This window comes from Herpailurus yagouaroundi, unplaced genomic scaffold, assembly GCF_014898765.1.
Source record: "Herpailurus yagouaroundi ecotype Mexico unplaced genomic scaffold, PumYag 440, whole genome shotgun sequence".
NCBI lineage: Eukaryota > Metazoa > Chordata > Mammalia > Carnivora > Felidae > Herpailurus > Herpailurus yagouaroundi.
In genome coordinates, this window is record NW_024412657.1 from 656,436 (window position 1) to 674,301 (window position 17,866).

Here is a 17,866-nt window from a genome sequence, read left to right on the forward strand (position 1 = left end):
TCAGAGCTGAAATTCACTCCCTCTGTCGCCCCGGGCTCGTGAGGCCGCCCCGGCAGAGTGACCGGACGTCCCTCCACGGCCAGGAGCGCCTCGGCCCTGACCACACACATACCTTGCTCCGTCGCGGGCCAGCCGGCTTCGGCAGGGTAACCGTACTCCGGGAAGCCCTGGACGCTGCCAAAATTGTTGCCGTAGGCATAATCTCCGGGCAAGGAGTCTGGGGGAGGCGGGGCCTCGTAGGAAGCAGCAGTCATGCCGTGATTTCTGTAAACCTGACTCTGAGGAAACAGAGCAGACGGGACCAATCAGCTCCTGGGAGCTCGGGAGACTCAGACACGTGGTCGAATACGGGAAGGGGGGGGGCCCACCTGGCGCGAGCGGGAGCTGAGGCTGCTGCGCAGACTCTGTGCGGAGCGCTCGCTGTGCACGCTGCGTCTGTCCGCCTCCTCCCCGTAAGGGTCCCTGTGGGGCTCAGGGTCGTCGTCAAAGCTGCCAGTGAAGCGAGGGTCGTACCTCCAGGGGTCATCGTACCTCTCGGGCCTGGAGAGAGCGGGAGCAGAGGCGAGGAGAGGGAAGTGTGGGGAGGGGGCTCCAGGACAACGGCCCTCTGCTACACGGCAGCGAGGTCCCGCCGTGTCGTCGCCACCCTGTTGCTGGGTGCCGGCTCACCATCCGGAGTCTTGACCCTCAGACGACCAGTGGGAGCCTACCCTTGGGCGGAGTGGCCACATCCCAAGCCCAAATTCAGACCCCACCTTCGCCTTCAGATTTGGAGAAACAGGCCACAAGCGCACCTGCGTGCGGCCATGCCTCTCCCGGACCAGGAAGAGGAGGGGCCGACTCCCGGCGCCGCCCCCAGGCCAGTTCTCAACGCCCCCCCCCCCCACCCAACAACGCAAGCGGGAACTGCCAGGAGGGCCTGTTCATCTTTGTCCTTCAGACAGGGACCCCAACGTCAGCTGCTGCTCAGGGTCCCAAGCACAAGCGTAGCTTTCCGACGAATACAACAGACGTGAGGGCAGAGTCGAGCAACCCTCTTTACCGACGCGCGTCGTACCAACCTGTCCCCGTAAGTGTAGTTTTCTTTCCGGTACGGATCGTATTCCGCATCATACCAATACCTCCGGTCACAGGCGCGGGGGTCCCTGAATCTGGAGCCATAGTGGTATCGGTCCCAGCGGCCCGCATCTGTGAGCGGGGCATTAACAGTTTATTACAACAGGCAAAGCAAGACACGCCTCCCGCCCTGGCTAGAGAAACCACACCACCCCAGACTGAAGGACGCCTCGAGGATCTCAGAGGAACCGAACTTTCCTCCCCCAAATCAGCATGACCTAGGAGAGTGTTAGCTGTTAGGCCGAGGACCCGGGCGCGTCTTGCCTGTACCGACAACACGTAACACTCACCGGGTTTCTCTCGACACGGGTGATTTAAAAAAATAAAAACCTAAAAAAACCTTGTTCGTAGTTACTATCTTTTGGTACTTAATTCTGCGACCATACATTTTCCTTATGTGGCTTCTGACGTAGTTTAGAAAGTTTTAAGAAATAATCCAAAACTAAAAGATTAAAGTTTTAAGAAATAATCCAAAACTAAAAGATTACTTAAAGCACCTGGGTGGCTCAGTCGGTTGAGCATCCAACTCTTGATTTCAGCTCAAGTCATGATCTCTTGGTTCATGAGATCGAGCTCCACATGGGGCCCTGCACTGACAATGTGGAGCCTGCTTGGGATTCTCTCTCTCTCTCTCTCTCTCTCTCTCTCTCTCTCTCTCTCTCTCTTTCCCTCTCCCTCTCTCTGCCCCTGCCCACTCGTGCTCTCTCTTCCTCTCTCTCAAAATAAATAAACACTTTTTAAAAAATACATTAACATTATAACCTAGATGTACCATTTTTGGCAGCTACGAGCAAAATTTATATGTAAAATGACACAAACGTAAATGGGAAAGAGGCCTGGGGGAAGCGGGACAACCAAGGGACAGTGGGCCCGGGACCCTCCCCTGCAGCTAAGCACAGGTCACAGCCAGGCAGCAGTGACCAGCAGGACCGCCAGGGGGACGTGTCGCTGAGATGAGCACCCCGCCCAATGGCAGTGTCAAGATGGGAAGGCAGCTCTGGGCGTATGCAGTGAGGACATCTGATGCCTGCACCGTGGCGGGAGGGCGGCCACACGAGGCCACCAGTATGCCACACGGGGCCAGTGTGACCCCAGAAGCTGGTTTCCCATTTGTTTCTTTTCATCAACTTAAATAAATACGCAGGACCAAGGCCATCCTGGAACTACTCACAATCATGCTTTGCTAGAAAATCATAGGAAACTACTAACGTGATAAAGATACGTTACTGCTGTAACTGCTATAATTAAGATGTAATTTCTAAACAAATACAGCAGCATAATTATTCCCAAGTGCGGCTTATCTTCCACCACTTTGGCTCTTGGATTAGAAACCTAAAGAGAGCAATGGAATGGAGGGCCTCGTAAGAAATGGCCAGAGGACACTGCCTCGCACCGGCCGCACTAGCGGTCTGGACGTGGTCCCGCCAGCGGCCGGCCATCTGCGCTTGTGAACCTACCTCCGTAGTCATACTGGCTGGAGTAGTAACCTGCATAGTAATCACTGTGGCTGCTCCATCCGCTTTTGGAGTTGTAGTAACCTTCAGGATAGCCTTGCCTGAAAACACACACGATGTCGTTACAAAACAATTTTCCCACTTCCCACTCAGGATACGACAAGACGTCAGTCAGCACACGTTACCCCCAGAGCGTCAGGCGTGCGGCAAGACACGTTGCGAAAAAATCGTAATGAGAAAATCAGTAACGACGATGGGGTAAGATTCCCTGGCACGCAGCCACAATTCACCTCCCCAAGTAACTACTTAAGTGCCACAAACGTAAGAGAACTGACCGCCTTCTGCCTGCTCAGTGCCACATCCCACACGGCGACACTCAAACAGGCTCTCAAGTTTCCAGTCATCAACCCCGAGCGGAAGCAGAGAGCACTGAGCTGTCAAAACCAACCTAACGCCGACTTCGGTACCCTCGGCGCAGACCGCGTGCCGTGTGCTCGGGACGGGTGAGGGTCCGCGCCCAGGCGCAGGGCTGCGGCTGCCTCAGCCCCTCGAGTCTGCTCTTAAACCTGACCGCAAGATGCCTGAATTGTGTCTGATGGAGGCTGGCCTCACAGACCCCGCCACGAGTCTCTTGTGGCCAGATAAGCAGAACTTGGCGAGGTCACGCGTCAGACCTTCTGGGCAGTAAGGTTCTTAGAATGGCCCATTAGCGGTTTCGTCTCTTACTAACGAGCCTTAGACGATATTTGATTTTTGAAATGTGACTCTTCCCATGCCCCTTCAGGAACGTCTCACTCAGCTGAGCCGGGGGGCTTGGCCGGCACAGCTCCTGGGACAGAGACTGCCAGTGAGCCGCACTCGGTCCTCCAGTCCGGAACCCGCTCTCACGGCTCAGCTGTGGGAACGAGGCCCCTTCCGAGGGCCCTGGAGGACAGCCCTCTAGACCCCACCCATCTGCAGAGCGGGGGGCCGCTGCACACGCCAGCGGTGGGCTCGGAACAGAGATGTGACACGGTGCAGAGCCACGACCATGCCACCTCCTGGCTGCTCTCGCCAACCGAGCCCGTTCGCCCATCAGCAAAGACACAGTCACAAAAATGAAGGACTTGTTCCCACCTCAAGCAGTTCCTGCAGGTACGTGATCACACCAGGCATGAGACTGACGCACACAAGCACGGACACAGACACAGACACACGTCCGCAAGTGCAGACACGGACCCACGTCGTCAAGAACACACACATGCGGACGTGGACACACACCCCCAACCAAAGCAGGGCAGAAAGGCCGGGCTGCTCTCCAGAGCGGTCACATGAGTGGTGACGACACTTAGAGCACAGAAACACTGCCAGACAGGGGACAGAGCCACTGACGTGTGGCCTGGCCTCGCTCCTGGCTGGGGCACTTCTCAACAGCACAGAGCCACCTTTGGCCTCTTGGAACGCACGTTAACTCGCAGGTGGCCAAAAGGACAGGATAGTGGAACGGCGAGATGCGCCCTGGCTGCACCCTCCTCCACCCTCCCTGGTCCCCTAGAGGGTTCTAGAAACACCTACCGGACACTTTCCCTTATTTTCACTTCGAGCCTTACTTCCCAGGTGCTGCACAGGAGCTGCAACCTCGGGAGCTTTCCCCCACAAAGCCCCCGGAAGTCTGGGCTACGTGCAGGCCAGCAATGGACTGAGAGCGGCCGGCCGAACAGGCAGAGGCTCACAGAGACAGAGCCCTGTCTCCAGACGAGACAAAGACAAAGAGCCAGAGATTGGATCCCGCGACTTTGGAAAGCAGCGCACATGCAAATTCATGGGGATCAGACTTCCTCTATTAGAGTTCAAGAAGCCATGTGGCCTTGTAACAAAACCTACACCCGTAACAGGTCACTCCTCCACCTGACAAGCAGGGGAAGGTGCTGGAACGCAGGCGGTGCGCCCACCGCACCGTCCCAGCTCTCCCTATGTCTCTGAGCGGGAGGCTGTGACCTGCTTCCATTCCTACTTGGCAGGAAGGCATGATGCCAAGGCTCTTTCAAAATCTCTCATCTGTAATCACAGAGCTGAGACGCGCTCGCTCAGCGGAGGAGGGTAGCGTGATGGACGTGTGTGGGGCCTTCCAGCACAGATGCAATGTTAGGAAAAGGAGGTGGGCAGGGGTCCTGGCCCCAGCCTGCCTGGCCTACGACTCCACACCACTGTGGTCAGTAGCAGGGAACAGCCTTAGGGCCCTGAACACCCGGTCAGCAAAATGCCTGAGCCGCGTGTGCGCCTCGGTGGTGGCTGGATGATCCCCTGGCCCAGGGACGACCCCGCAGAGGGTCTGGCCCGACCCAGTGCTGGCTGACAGCACGGCATGGCTGCAAGGGAGGGCTTTGTTCCGTTTCAAAGTGCTCCTGTGCTCTGCCCGTGCTGATTAAACATAAGCACAGGAGAAGACAGGTTTGTCTCATGTTTTCAGATCGGGAAGTTACCACCACAGCCAGCAACACGAACGTCAATCACCTGGCAGGTGGCCGGTCCGAGCAGTGACTTGCCCGGGAGCTGGGCCGCTCGGGCTCGGGGCAGCGGTAGCTCTCAGCGTAGGCGGACACCGCGCTGTCGTAGGACCTGTATCTGGGCTCATACAGGCCATAGACGTCCTGCTGGAAGAAGGGTTTGCGCAACGTTAGACATCGGTGAAGAGCCACCCGTCAAGCAACTGGCGCTAGCTCTAAATGGCGCTGGTGACGGCCCTCCAGGAGCACCGGACGTGGGGCTTCCCTCGTGCAGAAGAGAAAACCTACAAATTGACATCCACAGCCACAGACGGGCAGCAGGATCTTCCTAAAGGGACTGCCCTGGTCCTGCTCAGGAGATGGCCGCCGTGTCAGCAGGCAGCCCCCGAGGGGCCGTGGAGACTCCAGACGGCTCTGCCGCGGAGGTGCTAGGACTCCCTGGGTTCGTGTCCTTGTTTCACACATCATCTCAGGTATGCAAAATATCCAGGGTTCCATTTGAATGGGTCCCGGAGCTACACACAGCCTCAGAGAGAGGCTCGTACTCTATTCTCATGAGGCTTTCAAGCCCTCGCAGGCTCATGACTGGCCACGACGGTCTCTAAGGAGCTGCCACGTGGGGACCTGAAGCAGGCCTCTGGTCTACGAGCCTGACTCTCCACCATCGCCTGGCCGAAGTGGAGAAATCACGTCCAACGGACTTATTCCTGACACCACCGGAGACTGTGGCCACAAGGTGGGAGGGCGGAAGGAAGCGGGCTCCCACAGGAGTGGTGCTGGGCTCCGGCTGGAGTTTCCTAGATGTACGTGTGGCTGCTGCACAAAGAACCCAAAGCGGGGACACTGCTCCCCTTGTGCTCTGCCAGCCCTTCCTGGGCGCTGGATGGATCTGAAATCAGTTTCCCTGTATGGAAACAGGAGTCCTTGAGGCTCCTTCCAGAATCTCAAATTTGCTAATCTCAGTGGTTAGATGCACAGTATTCATACAATCCCAAAGATGCTCAAAGCCTGCAAAGGAGGCACAAGCCTCCTCCTAGTGGGGGCTACTGCCCGACCCACCCCCACCAGCCCTGTACCCCCGAGCCACCTCTAAGAGGTCCCCAGGATGGCCACCTGCCCGCTGTAGGACAGTGCTTTCCAAACTTCTGGTCTACACTCCTTGGCCCTCTGACACTCTGCCGACCTCACATGATGCGGGGCTGGGACTAGAGATAATGAGAAGCAAATCGTGATCCAACGTGTGCATTTGAACCCCACTGTTTCAAAGTACCAGAGAACCGGACAGAACCAGTTGTGTTTCACGACACTCACATGCTTAGGCCACTGTGAACGGCAAGTCTTCTGTGGGGCGCAACACCACCCCCGCCCCGCTGCTGGGACCGCCATGCGCCCGAGGGACGTTTACGGGATCTCATCCCCCTTGGCCGTTTTGCTTGGATTCGTTCCCAACCTAACTTTTTTCCCTTAATGTTTCTACTCTCCTGGAGGGATTTAAAACACTGCGCTGTCCTGTTCCTCTCTGGGTAGATTTTTCCCGTCAAAACCACACCGGAGCTTCGAGAGGATATCCCAGTTTCCCAAGGTGCGCAACTCAGCTCTGGTCCCGCAGAGAGCCCACCGGAGGGACAGGAAACAGAGGGCTCCTCAGCCACACACGCCGGGGCACGCGTGCTAAAAATTAACCAGGGATTCTGCACCACGCAACACACAGGTGTGCAGTGTGAACCTGCAAGGGTTCTGGGAGCCGGGCACGCTCCCCAAGCAGTGGTGCAGGAACGGGCACTCTGCACGACGGTGCAGACCACAGGGCCTACAGGCCGCTTCCGAACTGAGCAACAAAAGCCTGCCAAGGAGCACGACTCGGGAGAAAGAGACCACCGGTCCCGGGGTTCAACCGTCCGAGAGCCTGACCATACCTGGTAATAGAGGGAGGCTGTGCCGGGATCCGGCGGGTATGGCGAGGGGTACTGCGACTGGTAGCCATCGTACAGGGATCTGTAATAGTAGTAAGCTGCCAAGTCCGAGGGAGGCGGCGGCTGCAGCCACTGCTGGTCCGACCGCGCGGCTGCCTGGCTGGAGCTGGTGGACACGATGGATGCGCTGGAGGACCGAGGCGGCCGAGGCAGCAGCTGCTGACCCGTGTCAGCTGGAGCGGGACTTGCCGGTGGCGGGACCGAGTTTTGGGACTGCCCCTGCACCGGCGGGCTTCCTGGGTTCGAAGGTTCTGAACATGTTGCTCTGGGCCCTTGCTGGGGGGCCGGCGACGGCTCCCGCTGGGCCCTCCCTAGGCCACATGGGTCCTGAGCGTCTTTTGTCACCTGCTGGTAGAAACGGTCTGGGTTATGTGCCCCTGGCCCAGGTTGTCTAGGCTGACCGGTGACGGTCTGCGGACAAGCTGGGCTGTCAGAACGGGACGGGCCATACATCCTCAGAGAATTTTCCAAAGTCCTATTCAGCGTGAAGTCTAGGGCTCCAGAAGTTTCTTCCCGATTACTGGAGGGATCCGCTTTACCACCAGCAGGGACCGAGGTAGCGTTTGCAGGCGGCACCAACATCACGCCTGTGCTTCCGGCAGGGCTACCGACCAGCTCGGGAAGAACGTTCTCTGCATTGTGAACCTTTTGGCCTTCTGGAAGCAAGTTCTTTGGAACAGGATGAGGTGGCGGCTGAACCAGCAAATTAGCAGGTTGATTACAAACGGTCTCCGAAGTGCCAGGAACTTGTGGAAAGCTACCTTGCGGGAGACTCTTGGGCAGAGGCGAGTGGGTGACAGAGGCGGCTGCGATCCCAGACGCAGGAGCGCTTTCTCCGGAGTCCCCCCCGACAGTCCGGCTGCTTGCTGTCGGTTTATCCCCCACCAAAGCATCTCTCCAGGGCAGACTCTTCTCATTAGGACTCGATAAGGACACAGCAAAATTAATGGGCTGAGCCAAATTATAGCTTTGATCAGGCTGGGCAATCAAGACTGGCTGATTCTGCAAAGACTCGGTGGGCGGTGAGGATAACAGGCTGGCATAGCCCGAGCTCGCCTGCGAGGGAAGGGCCTCCTCTTCTCCCATCTTGGGAGGGTTCTCGAGGTTCTCGGAAGCTCCGACGCCGTCCCTGCTCTGCAGAGGGAGGCCAGGGCCTGGCTGCCGGGGCTGCTGACCGGACACTCCCTCGTCAGGAGGCTGGATCACTTCAGAGGGCTGAGGCCTCACGGGCGCGTGCAGTGCCGGGGCAGCTGGGGCCAGGAGCACGCTGCCCCCGAAATCCGGGAGCTCGTTCTGTGCCCACAAGGTCGTCACTGGGCTCTCGCACTTCACAGCTCCCTGGGCCCTGGCCAAGGGCCTCTTCTCAGCTGCCGGAAGCACGGTCTCCGAGGGCGGCCCCCCAGCGTGCCCGAGCCCGTGCTCAGCCTCCACGGGTACGGTAAAGGGCAGAGAACCGGCCTGGAGTGTGAACAGGGTCTCCATGTTGTCTGGGGGCTGCTCCAAGTTGCCAGGGCAGGTGTCAGGCGGTGCGGCAGCTGGCCGGTGCTGCTTCTGGTGGGGTCCGGCCCCCCTCACCTCGCCCACCACCTTGGCCCGATCGGCCTCAACTGGTTTTACTCCAACTAAGTGGGACTTCACTGGTTCAAAAGAACTATTCGCGCTTGTCTGGAATATTCCAGTGGGTTTCGGGGGGCTTGGGGTTGAGGGCTGGGACAGGCTGCTGCGGTGATTCTGGCTCACGGTGGTCTCGTTTGTCTCGCCTCCTACAGGAGAAGAATCAATTTGCTTAAAAAAGCTCCCCGAAGACTCATCTTCAGGTTTTCCGACTTCTTGCTGAATGAAAGTGCCCCCCAGGTCTTGAGGCCTGGCCGCACCTGGAAGATTCCTGTGGCTCTTGCTGCTGTAACTGGACGACACGCTGTCGGATCGCACGGGGCGTGGCACTGAATCCGGGGCCTCGAGATTTGGGCCCCCGCCTCCAGCGTGGCCCCCAACACCGAGCCTGGGGCCGTATCTGAGCGGATCGCCGGGGGCAGAAGGGTCCAAACTTAGGGGCTCACTTGGCAAAACTTCCTGATTCTGAATGAACTCTAAGTCCTCCACGTTCTCGTACTGTGGGCTGCTGGCGTCAGCCCCTGCGCCTGCTGGGCCGCCCCGCACAGTGACGGCAGCGCTTGCCGTGGCCGGTCTATCAGGCTGGGCGCCTGCAGACTGAGAGAAATAAGGCTGCGGGTGGCCTCCCTGCTGCGTGGCCTCATTGCTGGAACCTCTGGGAAAGGCGTGGTAAACGCCACCCGCTCCCACACGTGCGGGAGCGTGACCAAGTCCCGGGCCGGGGGAGGAGCCATCCAAGTCAGACCGACCAGCGAAGCTTGCGTTTTCAGATGAGAGGTTCTCCTCATTTTCCGTCTCTCCGCCGTGGAAGAACATGGAGAGAGCTCCCGAGTCCACTTCCGGCAGGACCCGGCTGGTCTCGGCCCCTGGGGGGTAGTGCAAATGGATTTCTGGGCTGTTTCCCTGAGCGAGGGGATTCACAAGAGCGAAGTCTGGCAACTGCTCTTTATTCACTCCTGGATTTGGCCTGAGCTCCTGGCTTGCCCGAGGATTCCCAGCTCTAGAATTTTGCCTGAACGCGTTGTCAGGATCAAAGTCATTTGCTGACTGGTTACCACGCTGCAGGTAGGCCGGCTCATTGCTTCCGTCACCGGCCAAGGGTCCTGGCAAAGACACCAGTGGGTTGAGCTGCTCGTGGCCGGGACCGTGATACGGGCCGGACGGAGCGGGGAAGAGGGAGACGCTGGAGGCGTGGGGCACCGGGTGCTGAACGGGTCCTTCTGGGCGGGGCCAATAATGTTGACCTGAGGGCTGTGGGCCTCCCTGCCCTGGCCCCCACTGCCCTGGCATTTGCTGACGAGGCTGAGGGAAGAAAGGGGACGGCGCCACAGCACTGTCGTGCGGGTTCTGCCGACTCAGGGGTCTCTCGGGCCCGAGCACGTTCGCGTGCGGATGGCCCCCGTGGGGACTGTCGGCACCCGCTCCTGGAACGTGAGGACATGGCAGAGTCTGAACTTCGGGTTCCGAGCTGGAAGCAAGCTCGGCACTCCTGTGCAACTCTGGCCCCGGCGGCGCCGAAGGTGGCAACACGCTGGCAAACAGACCGGCGTCCGCTGTGGCCTGCAACACAGGTCCTTGCGGGGTATCCCCAGCATTTGCGTGAGGCACAGGCAGACCAGGGCGCTGGAGGAACGCTGGCGGGGTCGGGCCCTGCAGAACGGGCGTGCTGCTTTTGGACGAACTGCCCGACGATGTAGTTTGTAGCGCTTGTCTACTGAAAGCAAACGGATCCGTTACCGGCTGCAACGGGCAAGTTATCGGGGTCACCGGTGCATTACTATTTGCCTGTCTCCTGTAAGATCTGTTGGACCAGAACATGCTCTGAGGAGTCCCGGCCGGAGGTGGCCCGACCACGCCTGATGGGGCTGCCTGAGGCGGCGGCTGCATGACCGATCGGTTGCACAACTAGGTGCTGCTCACAGAAAGCAGGATATAGGTTTTCCTCAACCTGAACCGAAAAAGAAAAAGAAGAAATTAGCATAAAATCCAGGTATTCAAACTCCCAGTTGGAATCAGGAGAACGAAGAAAACAGAGGAAGGCTGGAAACAACTTGAGAGTCTGTGTCCTCGGTCCCGAGACACGTCGCTCCCACCCCCGCGCCCACCCAGAACTGCATCCCGGGTGGGGGGCTGCGGCCGGCCGGTGCAGCTGAGCGCACACACAAGAACACGGCCGGACACGGATGCAAACGCCGGCTGTGCCCTGAGCTCACTGACTGACTTCAGACAAGTCACTGCCTTCTCTGGGGTTCAGTTTCACAGCCCCGCTGGGCACCCACACGGCGCGCCTGATGCCTCCGCGATGCCCTCACCAAGTGGGCAGCGATGAACAAAGCGCAACCTAACTGCCGGTCTGATTTACTACCCGGTACCCGGACACCTTCCCGTAAATTATCACCGGGTCCTCAAAGAGCCAACTCCTGTATCAAGATGGCACATCGTACTTTTCGCGCAGGTTAACGTTACATCTTGAAATGAAAACGGAAGTTTAAGATGCGCGCTTCCGTTTTAATGAAAAAGCATTATAAAGCCCAGAGCGATACAAGCTGCAGGCGGAATCTGAAATATACAGACACGCCCTTTAGGCCACCGCGTAGAATGCCTCATTTCCCGCGCTGTGCCTGGTTGCCGCCGTGAGCGGAACAAGCCGCCTCTGACCACGAGGGCCGTCAAGAAGTGAGTCCGGAACGAAAGCCCCGGCGAAACGTGAAGCAGCTTTAAAACTGACCCACTGACTCAATTCAAACGTTTTCAACCAGAGTGCCAACAAACCTCTCACAGAAAACAAAATCGTCTTTCCAGTGTGTTTTGTTGCCAGAACTAGCGGTGGTTTCCGCTTTTTAAGAAAATACGTTAGGGGCGCCTGGGTGGCGCAGTCGGTTGAGCGTCCGACTTCAGCCAGGTCACGATCTCGCAGTCCGGGAGTTCGAGCCCCGCGTCAGGCTCTGGGCTGATGGCTCAGAGCCTGGAGCCTGTTTCCGATTCTGTGTCTCCCTCTCTCTCTGCCCCTCCCCCGTTCATGCTCTGTCTCTCTCTGTCCCAAAAATAAATAAACGTTGAAAAAAAAATTTTTTTTAAAAAAAGAAAATACGTTAAACGTAACCTCGAACGGTTAACCGGTACTTTTAGTATATGTGCTGCCGAAGCGAGCACTAACCGGTACTTTTAAGACACAAACCCAGGTACTGTCTCTTCGCTGTCTTTCTCTGGGCACAAGTCCTCCCCCCTAGGGCCACCCTCACAAACAAACAGATGACGTGTAACCGATCACGGAGGAAAGTCAACACCAGAGGGAGAAGTGGGAGGGCGCCAGGGTTTAACCCACACGTTTCTGCAGGTGTACGCCACTTTTGCTCCTGGCAATCTTTCTCCGAGTCGATAAAAGGAGACATCTGTGAATGTATCTCAAGTAAAGCTACTTACGGTGAAGGTTCCCACCCCTCTCTGGAAACGAGTCCTATGGGTCTTTTAGCTCACTACCATTACGGCTCGCCCACGTGTGTCCTAGGCCAACAGGGAAGCCCTTTGGACTGACGAGCACTCTGAAACTCACTTAAATTCGACGGACTGTATTAGGCACAGCACTGGAGGCTTCGTTTGGTTCTAAGCTGTCATTTTAGAACAAAGAATGTGTACAGCTCAGCTTTACAAGGACTGATCGTACAACAAGCCCGGCCTCTTCCTCTTATCTGTGGGACAGAGGCGCCCAGCATGTCTTCCGAAACACGACTTCCTCCTTGTAAGGCTCCAGTAGAGGACCTCAACTGCTCTAAGCAGCTGTAAAAAAGAAACACCAAACGGCAGAGGCCCAGAGCATCACACCGCAGAGGCGTGGCTGTGAGGGCAGGGCCGGGAGTCCAACTGACCGGCCCCAAGCACACCACTTCTCTTCCTGCGACCCAGACCCTTTGTCTGTAAAGCGAGAGAATCCAAGGTTCCTTCTCAGCTGCATCTTACAAAATCCTACTCACAGTGGGTTCTGGGATGCCCTGACCCCTGCTGCTGTTCAATACAGAAATGTCATCAACACGCGGACAGCGTAGAGACTTAAATGTTCTCCTTCAAGAAACCTCCCCGACTCCTGAACTAAGAACCGTTTTCTAGCAAACGCTACCCCTTTCCTACAAAATGGAATCTCCCCCACCCCCCACCCACAACTGACAGCTTTTCAACAATAAGGCAGTTGCGTGTGAAACGATCCTGAACGTGAACATGATCCTCTTGGACCTTCTCTACTCACCAACCGCAACGCCGCCTATCACTTCTCTGCTGGCCCCAGGGAACTTACCTCCAGCCAGTAAGTCATTCGGTACCAAGTCATCTACCTTTAAAAAGACACTGGCCGTTTTTCTTAAAAACGCATCACTCGGGGCACCTGGGTGGCGCAGTCGGTTAAGCGTCCGACTTCAGCCAGGTCACGATCTCGCGGTCCGTGAGTTCGAGCCCCGCGTCGGGCTCTGGGCTGATGGCTCGGAGCCTGGAGCCTGTTTCCGATTCTGTGTCTCCCTCTCTCTCTGCCCCTCCCCTGTTCATGCTCTGTCTCTCTCTGTCCCAAAAATAAATAAAAAACGTTGGAAAAAAATTAAAAAAAAAAAAAACAACGCATCACTCACAAACCTAGCCCTTCGTCAGACCACCCTGTGTCTACGAGAAATACTTAAGCACAACCGCCTCCGACCTTCGATCCAATTCCTGGCTAAGGCACTGAGATGCTCAGAGCACCTTTGGAGCGGCCACCACAAACTGAGGCTGCGCCAACAGGAGCGCCAGAGAGCCCCGGAGACGCTGCCCTTTGCCCACAATGTCCCTCTTGGAGGCTGTGAGTGTCACGTCCCTGTCTGGCTGTGGGGCGCTTGACACAGAGACACCGCAAACTCCAACTTTTCCAAGTACGGCCCCAAACACGTTTAGACGGTAACCAACACGAAGGGGGAGTCGAAACACTGCTAAAAATGGCAAAGATCCCAAAGGACGCACTGACGTTCAGGGAAGAAGCACTACAACGTGCACGCTACCCCGAAGAAAACGGTCAGTACGGTTTGGAGACTCACTGCTACTTAGGCCGAACGAATCACAGGGACAAGAAAGCATTCTCCTGCCTCTGGCCTCCCCTTTGACCTCTGTTAAGATACCAGCCACCGGAACCCTACGGAGAGGCACGGGGCGGGGGGCTGGGGGCTGGGGGGGGACCTGCAGGGAGACCGGTTGTGCTGAAACTTGCCGAAGTACGGCTCTGGAGCAACTGTGTGTGACTCAGTTTGCTTCCTGCCCTCGCTGCCCTCCCCGGTTAACGTCGTCTGTGTTTAAAACACAGCCTTAAGCAGCTCGTGCCCCACCTCCAGCCACTCGGAAGTTCTCAGGTGAACCTGCAAATACCGATTTTAAATGGCCGGGACGCGACCAGACGCTCCGCACGATACTTTCGCCCCCAAACCGGTACTAACTTCATCACACGTTCCTGTAACCCTTCACGCGAGACACAAGTGCCCGACCTCCGCTGCAGCGTCTCGGTCACTTTGCCACGAAATGCAAATCTGTCTCATCACCGGCATGGCTCGGGAAAAATCTCCCAGCCGCTGAGGACAAAACAACTTAAGAACCCTCGAAGCAAAGGACACGCAAAACTGTTAGAAGAAATTTCCTCAATGTTCGTACTCCTTGAGAAGTCGCAGGTCTGGTCTATCTTCACCATTCCAACACAACCCTCCCTCCGTCGAGGCCACCAGGGCGAAGACAAGTGTCAACACAGCGGGGCCGGACAGGCACTTGCCACAGAGCCGGCCGTACCTGCGGGGTCCACGTCAGTCTGACGAGGCGGCCGACAAAGGTGCAGAAGGCGGCAGGAGGGTCGCTTGCTCGGCCGCCCCTGACCCGCCCCGGCCCCGCAGGTGCCCCTGCTCGCCCCCGGGGCCCCTGCCCGACCCCTGGCGGCACCCGGAGACGCGAAGTCCGCTCAGGGCTGGGCCCGGCCCGGCCACTTCCCTCCGCCCGACCCCGGCCCTCACCGGCGCGCCACAGGGCGGCCGAGGCCCACCCCGGCTCGTGCCCCGCCCCTCCGCGACCCCTGGGCCAACCCCTCAAGAGCCGCCGGCGGAAGCCGGCCGGGCTGCGGCGACAAGAGAAGACACGAAAGCCGCAGCAGCCATCTTGGCACATCCGGCTCCGGCCGCCGCGCCGCCGACGTGTCCGACCGCGACGTCAGTGCGCGCCACGCCTGCCGACCACGCCCACCAGCCCCGCCCACCGCAGCTGCTCCCGTGACGCGGCGCCCGGCACGTTAGCCCGGCCTCCCTCCGGCGTTTGGTCCTTCGCCGGCCATCTATTCGTCCGCCCCGTTGGCCCGCCCCTCGCTTGCGACCAATCTTTCACCGTTCCTCCCTTCGTCCCGCCCCCCCCCTGCCCCGCCCCTCGCGTCCCCGTCATTCACCGCCCATCCGTTCGTCCCGCCCCCTCGGCCTCGCACCTTAGCCCCGCCCCCTGCGACCCGCCCTTCGCCCACCTGCTGGGCCGGGTGCGCGGGGCACGGCTCAGAGACGTCACCCTGATTATGCCAGCTCTTTCTCCCAGTCTTTCTCGTCTTAGCGTGTGAGAAGAGTAAGGGTTCTTCAGTCATACCCAAGTGAAGGACCAGTCCTGAACGACCGAGGCCAGCAGGAGCACCCACCGAGAACGGCTACTCGGCAGCGCCGAGAACCCGAGCGGCGCCCTGGCGCAGGCGCGACCCTCCCATCTGGCCGTTGGACTTCCTCCAAGGCAAGACCGGCGGAAGACGGCTGCGCATGCGCCGGCCTCCGCGGCGGGCTACGCGTGCGCACCTCGCGGCGGCTCGCCGGTTGCCTGGTTACGGCCACTCGCGGCTCCGGGTTCCAGTTCTGCCCGCGAAGTTCGTTTCCGTCCGCGTCCGGCGCTCAGAAAGCTGTGCCCGTCTGCCCCGCGCGGAGCCCCGGGAGGGTCCGCAGGCGCCCTTCGAGGCCCCCTGCCTGCTCGGCCCCCGGCCGCAGCCACGCCGCCCCGCGGCTCGCGCCGTCCGCTCCTGCTCCTCTTCCTGCCCCGCCCTGCCCCCATGGAGGCCTGGCTCCCTAGGCGCCCGGTCTGGTCCCCGACACCGCGTGGACGGAGACCAGGACTCCGTTCTGTGTTCCGCAGCCGTTGAGCGGGCGTTTGCGTTGGAGCGCCTCCCCCAGGCAGCGAGTGTCAGGCCGGGCTGCCCTGCTAGCCCCCTGCTCCGCCCCGAGGATGGCACGCACCATCAGAGCCCTCCCACGGTGGATCTTAGGGACGAGGGGGTGCTGCCATTTGTATCCTCATTTTCCCAGTGAGAATAGAGAGGTTCGGTAGGCGAGGAAGCAGCCACCCAGACCCCGGCCCGCTCACCCGCACACCTGCCTGGCAGGGAGAGGGAAAAGTAGCAGCCTGCCCCCGCTCACCCCAGCTTCTTCCAGAGGGCAGGAAGGGTGGCAGGTGTGCCCACACGCTTGCATCCGCCGGTGGTCGAGCTCCCAGCGGCTGCTGCTGCCAGTGCAGCAGCGGCTGAGGCCTGGCCGGGGTGGGAGGACTCCCTGGTCACCCGCGGGACTCAGAAGCCTGGGAAGAAGGAAGGAGCGCGGTTCAGCTCTTTGTTTGCTGTGACGTTGGCAGGGAGCAGCCACGCTGTCAGGGCCCCAGCGGGTGCGGGGAGAGTTTCGGTCCCTCTGACGTGGCCACTCTGCTAAGCTAACATTTGCCTTGCAGAAACGGAGATCCTAACCTATGTCAACACAGAGAATAGGTGCTGGGACTCCCTGGATCCACCCCACTGCCCCTGACCCACTTCCTGCAGTCACTGTGTCCCAACAAACCACTCCACAGAGACATGGCACTGTCACCCCCCCCCGGCCCCCCCCCCGCCTTGGGCACGCAGAGGCAAAGGTGCTGGGGTCCGTCCCCTCCCCCTCCTGCTAAGCCTCTTGAGTGGAGGCCTTCCGGTTCTTGGCCATGTGGGGCCCGGTGTGGAGGAGAGGGCTCTGGACCCACCGTCGATCGTGGAGGCTGGGGCTCTGAGTCACAGGCCCTCGGCCTCAAGGCCCAGCCTGCTACCTGATGCTGTGTGCCTTCTGTCAGCTTCCTTGACCTCCCTGACCATCACGTCCTCGGCAACCTGGAGTCCAGGCGGGGGCGCACCTAGACAACTTGGGGGCCAAAAGGAGATGCTGTTGATGCTTAAACCAGAGCAACAGGCACGAACCGCACTGTCCTGGGTGTAGGGTGATTCTGGCTGCAGAACGGGCAGGGGCCCGAGCCGTGGGGGGCGTACTGCCGTGACAGCTGTTGCTGTTTCTGAGGAAGCGTCCCTCCCTCTGCCTGCGGTGTCACTCATTCACTCCTTCCTCCTTATCCCCCCAGGCTCCCAGAGGCTGGATACACATGCCACCACCTCTCTGAAGCCCCACCATGGGGGCTGGCGTCAGCTGCTCTTTCCAGAGGGCAAGGTTGTTAGTTCCTCATCACGCCCGGAGCTGTAGTCACGCGACCCCGAGCACACAGGACACAGGGCTGCGGGCTTGCCAGGACGATGGGCAGAGCCTATGCCAGAGAACCCGGCCGTCCTTTCTATCATTGCAGTACCCTGTCACACTGCGTTTCCAGGATCACGAGAGTCAGCCCCTCCCAGGAGCCTGCGTTGTCCAGGGAGGACTGGCACCGAGCGCCCAGAGGGGGCTGAGCTGAGCTGAGCTGGGACCTGAGTCCTTATGAGAGGCCAGATGCCAACAAGGTAAAATAGCCCGCTGGCAGCTCTTCATCACGTGTTGAAACGATAATATTTTGGATATAGTGAGTTAAGTGTACCGTTAAAACTTATTTAATCTGTTTCCCTCTTTAACGTAGCTAGTAGGAACTTTAAAATCGCGTCTGTACCTGGCATATTTCCACTGGACGGCACTGGTCTAGACAGTGAGCACGTTGTGAGAGGGGATCAGGGGCTCCCCCCCGCTGCCCATGCATGCCCACCCTGGAGCTGGAGCTTCCTAGATTGTGGAGCTGACACCCAGCCGCTTAGGTGATTGTGGAAGGAGCCCTTGGTGGCGGGTAGCCACGGTGTCCCCATAGACAAAGGCTGGTGGTCCAGGGCCGTAAGCCTCTGCCCCTCCCTCCTCCAGGGCATAAAGTAGCTGTGGTAGGTGTGGTTTGTAAGTGGACGTTTGTAAGACGGTCCTGCTCCACACCAGGTGCTCTGCTCAGCCCC

At 59.0% G+C, this 17,866-nt stretch overlaps 1 protein-coding gene across 8 annotated transcripts in view; it reads right to left on the reverse strand.

The window, feature by feature from the left end:
* The window catches only part of SEC16A (SEC16 homolog A, endoplasmic reticulum export factor), a 33,335-nt gene extending 18,075 nt beyond the window's left edge, over positions 1–15,260 (reverse strand). For 3 of the 8 annotated variants that reach the window (XM_040464351.1, XM_040464349.1, XM_040464343.1), the window contains exons 1-7: positions 14,718–14,829; positions 6,973–10,596; positions 5,064–5,203; positions 2,574–2,671; positions 1,062–1,188; positions 369–540; positions 113–278 (exon numbers count right to left, since the gene is read on the reverse strand). In XM_040464351.1, coding sequence (XP_040320285.1) covers positions 113–278; positions 369–540; positions 1,062–1,188; positions 2,574–2,671; positions 5,064–5,203; positions 6,973–10,530 — 4,261 coding nt within the window. In that variant the 5' untranslated portion in view covers positions 10,531–10,596; positions 14,718–14,829. The other 5 variants (XM_040464350.1, XM_040464344.1, XM_040464348.1 and 2 more) reach the window with 5 other exon arrangements.
* Positions 15,261–17,866: the final 2,606 nt, after the last annotated feature.